The 8501-nt window shown below is 58.1% G+C and overlaps 1 protein-coding gene across 1 annotated transcript; it reads left to right on the top strand.

Annotated features, from left to right (window-relative positions):
* The first annotated feature begins 2481 nt into the window (after positions 1-2481).
* Positions 2482-8255, top strand: LOC131213920 (chondroitin sulfate synthase 1). The gene is made up of 6 exons (XM_058208149.1): positions 2482-2708; positions 4753-5369; positions 5464-5779; positions 5850-6007; positions 6074-6302; positions 6475-8255. The coding sequence occupies exons 1-6, from the start codon at positions 2537-2539 to the stop codon at positions 7665-7667; spliced, it is 2685 nt and encodes an 894-aa protein (XP_058064132.1). The 5' UTR covers positions 2482-2536; the 3' UTR covers positions 7668-8255.
* Positions 8256-8501: the final 246 nt, after the last annotated feature.

Raw genomic sequence — 8501 nt, 5'->3', positions numbered from 1 at the left:
CGGATAGTGACACAGCAACCAGCAGGCGTTCGGTTCTGTCCGGTTCTTGGCTGTAGCTGCACAGAGGCCCCGGATACGGAAATTAATCTCTACAGCAGATATCCTGTGCCGCACGTTGATCGTTCGTTGCCGGCCGGCGTAAACCTTCGCCGGGGCCTTCGGTATCGGTAGCGCTGCCGTAATCTGGGCGGTTGGCAATATCTTGGGTTGGGTCGGCTTTCCCTGGAAATTCTGGTCCGGTAATGCTGCTTGTCAATGTCGCTCGGTTTCCTAATCGCCAGCTCAAAATCGCTAACGGGGTTTTACACCACTCATGGCTATCTGCTATCGGGAGCTGGTGACCAAATCGATAAGTCTTCAGGCGCGCGCGCGCACACGTCCGCCCGATAAGCGGCACCGCGTATCAATGTTGAACGTTTGTAGTTCCACACACCGCAGAAACCTCCGTGGAAGATATGAGTTTGCCGCCGACGAGGAGAAATACCGAGTCCGCACTCGAGGGGGTCGGGCTTATCGGGCCGGCCGGCCCGATTGTACAGTGTTCCTGTGAAGGCCAACTTTCGGCCCGTCGGACCGTCAACTAGCCGGAACACCCGGGAGAACCGCGGGCATCAATCGGGCAAACGTTTCGCGGTTAGCGAAAACTTTTTGGGGTGAGCCGAAGCTATCAATCGGGCTGGGGCAGCTTCTTGAGGTGTCGCCGCTTACTAACCCGCTGCCCGGTTACGGTGTCAAACAAGCAACGGGAATCCGTGTTGTTAAAGAAAATGCCTGATTTATCAGCTACATTTATGTTATCGCATTCGAAATAGGCCCCTTCTGAAACAATGCACAAACCAGTTATCGAGTCACTGTTTATAGCAGTACTCGGGAGTTGCCCTCAGTTCACGCATTTTATGTCTTCGCAATGCTCTTGAAACGGGCCCAACGAAGCGTTAATTTGGGATTTGGAAACAGAAAAACAGTCACTCGGGGAGCCATATTTGGGGAGCGTACCGCGTGCCTGTTCGATCACATACGTGCCATTTTTGGTCGAGAATTCGTTCGATCGATGGAGCCTGGTGTGTTCCCTCGGTGCAAAACAGGTCGTCGAATTTTCTCCCTCAAAATGAAGCGTCTGAGTTTCACGAATATCTAAAAAAAAAGAAACAATCAGCATTACCTTCACTTCCGATCGGCTTTGACGTGGTTTCGTTCGGTTTCGGCTCGTTCGCAGCGGCCCATGCCGATGAGTTTGTTGACTTGTTTGCATGTCGTCACCAGTCGTTGTGCGTTGGATGAACGTGCGATCAGAGTTTGTTCGTTCGTAAGCATGGCTGTGAATTGCGATGAACGTTTTATAAGAAAACTGAAGCTCTTTTGGCACTAATCGGTGCTGCGATCCCCATTTTGCTTTAATCGGGCATCTGGGTGGCATCTGTCATCGGCGTGCCCAAATCAAAACAAAGAAGAACGCACCGGTGGTTTTTATTTGTTTACAAATGGGGTTTCACTTCTGTTTGCCCTTTCTTATCAACCTTAGCGCGCTCCCGGAGACAAATTTGCTAATTAAGAAATGGCCGCGCGTTACCAGAGGTTCCCCCCCCCAACCCCCCGGGCCGGTTCGCAGCAACCTTCGGCCTCTCACTCGCTCTTTCTCTATCTCTCGGTGAAGGTCGCCGCCTTAGCGTTGATGACGTGTATTTGTTTACAATTAATTTGCTTCCACAGACAGACAGCGACACCAGTGGGCGTAGTGTGAACCAGCGAGAGTTGCAGTTGCTATCTCTCGACCACGAAGACGACGAAGGCGGCGGTGACGGCCGTTGTTTTGATGCCGATTGATCGGCACGTTGCGAAGCGACCTACGACCTACGAGGCTGGCGCCGTCACCGAGAAGCAGCAGCAGCAGCAGTGCGCCCCGTTTGCTCCCCTTCCGCGCCGGCGTGTAGGAGGGGTGGGGTGCGCGGTTCAGGTGGGCGCAAATGGAAGCACCGACGGCCGGTGTCGCTGCCGCTGCCGCCGCCGCTGCTGCCGCTCGCGGTGATCGTTGCCGCTCGCGGACGGGCCCACCACCGACCAGCACCGGCGGGCACCGGCTTCGCCGGAAGCGCCGGGACCGTCGGCACCGTCGGCTCCGTCGCCGCCGGAGACGCTCCTCCTGACCGGCCGAGGGTAGGGCCCGGTGCGCCTCCAAGCTCATCCGTCGCGCTCGTCGTGAAGTCAACGCCACAACAAACATTGCGATCGCGCTGTGTGTTTATCGCCAATTGCTGCCTCCCATGCATGTGTGTACGTGTGTGTGTGTGTGTGTCTGTGTGCACCGTGTACGTTGTGGCCGGACGGACAGTGCAGTTTGCTCGGCGTGTGTGCTGCACACGGCAGCCCCTGTTTGAGTTGCCGAAGAAGCGCGAAAAGAAACGTTCCATTCCGCTCCGTGCGGCCGAGTGATTAGAGCAGCCAACCACAAAACAAAAAAACCACGACGAAGGTGAACAGAATTCGGAATTGGTCCGGAAGTCGGGCTGTGTGTGTGCGTGTGGGGAAGACGGAAGTGATGCGCCAGGGTCGCCACCACCTCGCAGACGGCAGCATGTCCCAACGGAGGAAGATCCTTTGCGGTCTCTTCGGCGTTATCACCGGTCTGTTCGTTGGCGCCCTGCTGCGCAACTACCGCACGCTCGAGATCGTCAGCATGTGCAACTCCATCAACGGCATGAAGCAGAAATGTAAGTCGAACCAATGTACCCCGAACCCTCCCCCCCAAAAGACCCGATCCTTTTTCCGAGAACCGATCCGGATCCAGCGGTACACAACACCCGCAGCATCATCTCGCCTCGTCTCGGTGCTGCTGGCCTATTTTTAGATCTAATTTTAGCCAATACACCCGATCCGGACAATCCGTTCACGGAATCTTCCGAGATGTACTAGCGAACGCGTGGACCTTGATTGGCTTGCCCTTGCGGTACCGTTCCGTCAAGGTTCAGGGCACAGCCCGATTTCTATCGCATATGGCATTCAATGGACACTGCCTGGACAGCTGTCAGAGTCCCTGTCGCTGAGTCGGAATGGATCAGCAACTGACCCGTGGACTGGGTGTGCCAAAGACTCCCCGTATCAACTTGATTAGCGTAAACAAAGGGGATCCTAGCTCGTATACCACAGCGACCGCACCGAGGGCGAACCGAAAGTGAGAGCGATAGAGAAAACAAGAGAGAGAGAGTGAGAGAGGAAGCAATCGAAACCAGGGGGCACACACCGCAGTGAAGTCATTTTCTCAGAATCAACAGATGTAGCGATGCTTGACGCTTGAACGCTCTGCCGGCATTCCAGCGTTGGCTAAAGGTTTGCACTTACTCTCGCAAAAATATTCCTTTTATCATACTTGTCACATTTGGCAGACGAAGCTCTTGGGCGCCTAGGACGAGTTCGTCCAGATCGGAAACGTCTCTCTGTGAAGAACTCTGGCCGCGGGCCCCCGAGCGCCCCCGGTTCTTCGAAGCATTCCTTAGCCGAAGCTCACCACCGTTTGAATTGGCAGCCGAGAATGTGAGGCAAGGCGCACCGAACGTACGCGCCTGCCACTCCATCAAAGATGCATTTAATGCATCACTAAACTATGACTGCCTGACTATGGACCTGCACTGGTAATGGGTTCTCCATGGGTTCTGTTATTTTTATCCACCGCCGGCGGTTCTTGGAACCAGCCGAATGCGTGCCGCGCTTCCCGGCGGCATCTGGAATCGCATCCCGCGTGGTAAAGTGAATAGCCCGGGACGGGGACACGATCGTTTTGATCCCAATCCCAAGACGTCGGTGCGACCACACAGCGCTGCCGCACTAAGCCCACTTGGTTGGCTGGTTTCCACTTGAGCGAGCCACAGGGCTCGCTCGAGTTGGGTAAAACTGCTGGCCGCCTTGTTCGGAAGCATCTATCCGGTTACCAGCATTTAGATACGCGCGCATCCAAACCAGACCACAGGTTCGCTGGTCCACATCGCGTCTACAACAACAAGCGTGATGGTTCTTCACAGCAACTGCAACCAGCTTCAGCGACCGCCTGTCACCGGACCCAACTCTGTTTGGGAAACGCAAATCCAGTATTCCAGTGCGACGTGAAGTCGGCGGCGGTGGTCTGACGAAAGGCCCATCCCCGGCCCGGTATCGAACCCGAGGCCGGCGATTATTTAAACATGGTCCAGGGTCCGGCTCAATCGGAAGCTGTAGGATAAATATTGTGTGCTCTAACGGCCGAGCCGGGCCTTCTAATGCCGCTACGCGTCATGCGTGGTGAGATTTATTTTGATTCGGTTTTTTCGCACTTTGCCAGGCCCGCTGGTCTAGTTTTCGATGGTATCGTCCACGGGCGCGCTGGGGCCAGTGCCGTCTCGGCTCGGCTCTCGATTGATGTCAGATCGGGTCTGTGGTTGATGAGAAAATTGCTGCCCCTGTTTGCTGTGAAGGAACGGATCCACAGGCCACTTTCTTCGTACGTCGTACGCGGCCGAAGTTGGTGGGCGCATTTTATCTGGGGGCTCACAGTAGTAGCTCATCACCGTCGTCAATTGATGTTGATGAAAAAATTGCTCACCGGCTCGCCGTCGGCTTTTGGACGCCGGTGCTCGGTGCTGGCTCAGATTTCTCAGACCTCGCGGCACGATTCTTCCACCGCGCCCTGCACGTCACCTTGAACCGGACCGGATGTATCAGCGTACCGCCCGCTTTAACTGCCAACTTTTCTCGATCACACTCTCTGTCTCGCAATCGCTGCAGCTGCACTAGACATCATCGGGTTGCAGGCGTCCGAGCTGCCGACCAACTCGCAGCGCACGCTCGTCTTCGTCGGCGTGATGACGGCGAAGGACTTCCTGCAGGGACGGGCCCGCGCCGTGTACGAGACCTGGGGCCGGCAGATCCCGGGCCGGATAGCGTTCTTCAGCTCGCAGGACTCGGTCGCCCCGGACCTGCCGCTGGTCGCGCTCAAGGGCGTCGACGATCGGTACCCGCCGCAGAAGAAGAGCTTCATGATGCTCCACTACATGTACGAGCACTACATCGACCGGTTCGAGTGGTTCGTGCGTGCGGACGACGACGTGTACGTGCGCCCGGACCGGCTGGAGCGGTTCCTGCGCTCGATCGACAGCTCGAAACCGCAGTTCATCGGCCAGGCCGGCCGGGGCAACAGCGAAGACTTCGGGCTGCTGTCGCTCGAGTTTGACGAAAACTTCTGCATGGGCGGCCCGGGCGTAATCATGAGCCGGGAGACGCTACGCCGGGTGGCGCCTCACATCCCGACCTGCCTGAAGAATCTCTACAGCACCCACGAGGACGTCGAGGTCGGCCGATGCGTCCAGAAGTTCGCCGGCATCCCCTGCACCTGGAACTACGAGGTACGGGAACCGGGGACCTGGGACGAGGTACCGGCGAGGCGCCTACCAAACCATACTCACGGTCACTCTCTCTCTCTCTCTCTCTCTCTCTCAGATGCAGTCCATCCTGCACCACAACTCGAGCGGCAACCGAGCGTTCTCGGGCAGCCTGAAAAACAAGGAGGTCCACAGCGCAATCACGCTACACCCAGTGAAGCAACCCGCGTTCATGTACCGGCTGCACGCCTACATGCTCGGCCTGAAGGCACAGGAGCTGCGCCAGGAGTCGCTGCTGCTGCACCGGGACATCGCCAAGATGACGTCACTGCTGCAGATACCGCGGCAGATCAACAAAAACCTGGCGCCCGGTGTGCCGATCTTTCCGCGCGACGAAAGCAGCGCCGACTACCTCGGGGACCACAACGTGCTCGGTAGGTAGGGCCACGGAGGGCCACTCGCGAGTCGGGAGGTTTCTAGCGACATTGACTATTTTACTTCAAGGTGTGGCGCCAGACCTGAACCGTCACCGGCCCCGCACGCTCGACGAGCTCCTCGAGTGGGACTTTATCGCCAAGAGCCTGTACTCGGCCATGCACCCGAATCCGAAGCGTCGGATCGAGTCGTCGACCAAGGAGGGCCTGAGTGATGTCATCCGTGAGGTATGTATAGGAGCTAAGGCCTAGAGGTAGGTGATCTAACGCACGCTCCCCGTCCCACCGTATCAGATCATGGAGCACATCAACAACTTTTCGCGCCAACGGGGCCGGATGATCGAGTTCCGGGAGCTGCTGTACGGGTACACGCGCGTCAACAGCCTGTACGGGCAGGACCTGATACTGGACCTGTTGCTGGTGTACAAGAAGTACCGCGGCAAGAAGATGACCGTGCCGGTGCGGCGCCACCTCTACATCCAGCGCTCGTTCACCGAGATCCAGGTGCGCGAAGTGACCGCAGGTACCCCCACGCCCAGTCCGCACCAGGAACCTTCGTCGCACGGTGGTGTGCCAGGTCCAGCCACCAGCCAGAACCAGCCATTTCACACGATCACGCTCGGTAGGTACCCAACTCCAACAACTCCCTTTTTCCGTTTGACCTTTGCCCTGAGTCCCCTTGTCATCCCGGTTAGATCGCATCTCGCATCGCATGAAGTCGCTGCTGAGCGGTGGGCTCGGCCGGCTCACCGCTCTGGGTGGGGCCGGCAACACTGCACTAGACACTAGCCGGGGGTGCGACCATAGCCGGATCGTGTTCGTGCTGCCGCTATCCGGGCGGACGGAGACCTTTGGGCGGTTCCTGCGCAACTACGAGGAGGTGGCGCTCCGGCCGATGGACTGGAACCCCCCGTGCACGGACCTGCTGGTGGCGCTGTACGTGGATGCGCCCGAGTCTCCGGCGCTCCTGACCCTACTGACCGGCCTGCAGTCCCGGCATCCCGCGGCCCGCATCAACTTCGTCCCACTGTCCGGGAACTTCTCGCGCGGTCTAGCCCTGGACCAGGCGACCAAGTCGTCGCACTGCACCGACGACGACATCCTGTTCTTCATCGACGTGGACATGGTGTTTAGCGCGCAGTCGCTGGTGCGCATCCGGCAGAACGTGATCCGGGGCCGCCAGATCTATCTGCCGATCGTGTTCAGCGAGTACGCGCCGGACCTGGAGTTGACCGAGGACACTCGCCCAGCGCAGGGCCCGACCACCGAGGGCAGTGAGTTGAGGCCGCCGGGGACGGTCCGCAACTTCTCGGCGCCGTACCCGATCACGGACGAAAACGGATACTTCCGCCAGTTCGGGTACGGGCTGGTGGGCATCTACAAGGCGGACCTGATGCGCCCGGATCTAAAGGGTCTCAGTACCACCATCCAAGGCTGGGGCCTGGAGGACATCGTGTTCCTGGAGAACGTGATCGCCCTCAACCAGCGCGGCAACCTGCGGCTGCGGGCGATCGCTGACGGGCGCTGGAATCCGCTGTCCAGCACCGGCTCCACGCCCGCCCAGCATCGCCAGGGCAATAGCGCTGCGCTGGAGGCAACGACACCAGCGGCGGCGGCGGCGTTCCCGACGGCACCGACGCCACCGACTCCGCCGACGCCACCGCCGCCACCGGCCGAGCAGCTGAGCGTGTTCCGGGCGCCGGACCCGTCGCTCGTGCACGTCTTCCACCCAATACATTGTGATACCGACCTGGAGGAGGCCCAGTACAAGATGTGCCTCGGCACCAAGGCCAACACGCTCGGGAGCGCCGAGCGGCTGTATGCCCGGTTCAGCCACAGCCAGCCGCTGATGGCGTTCGGGCGCTCCCTGAACCGCGCCAGCGGCTAGATGCCACGGGAACGGTTCTGGTGTTGCGCGTGCTGTGTAAATATACGAGCTAAGTCAGCTGTGTGGGTTGCGAGTTAGGGGCACTATCCCTAGCCTGCTGTAGTCGTCTAGAGTTGTGGTGTCAGCACAGCAACAACGAGGGCCCCGTGCTTGGACATTAGTTGAGATTGGACGGACCTGTGGCAAAATAGGATAAACCTACTACTAGTGTACACCCCTGGACCTGTACAGTAGAGTCTGTGTGGAGTGCGTGTATGTGTGCGTGTGTGTGTACATTTCGCCGGCAGCGTAGCGTTAGCGAGTGGTTAGGCTTTAGGGCAACCCGGGGCCCCGGGCCACCTGGCAGCAAATCTTTTCCGCCCTTTTTCCAGGGCTTTTCGCAACTCTCGAAGTCGCCTCGTCGTAGAGCGGGCTGCGTGTCAGGTCAGGTTCCTCACCCGGTCCACAGCTGCTGCTAGATAGATAGCTAAATTTACTAGAGATTGCCGAATTACTAGGTCCCCTGAACTACTACTAAACTGACTGTCAGCGTGACAGCCGGTGGTGCCTTTTCGGTGGGTTTGGTGGGTTATATGAAAATAGGTTCTAAAACAGTTTAAAATAAAAAGCATCGTTTCGAAATAGAATCTTGAAGATCTGCTACTAGTAGTACTACTGCGACCATCACTACTACTACTACTAGTACTAATACTACTAGCGTTTATACGATGCGTCATACGATGCGAAATCACAGCCCCAACAGGTCCGTGCAAAGGAGCAACAACCCCGAGCGATAGATGGCGTCGGTGGCCACCACAGAGTCGTCGCATCATCCCGCAAACCCCACCCCCAACC

This window comes from Anopheles bellator, chromosome X (assembly GCF_943735745.2).
Source record: "Anopheles bellator chromosome X, idAnoBellAS_SP24_06.2, whole genome shotgun sequence".
Taxonomy (NCBI): Eukaryota; Metazoa; Arthropoda; class Insecta; order Diptera; family Culicidae; genus Anopheles; species Anopheles bellator.
Note: the sequence above shows the minus strand (reverse complement) of the source record. Positions and strands in the feature narration are given on the sequence as shown.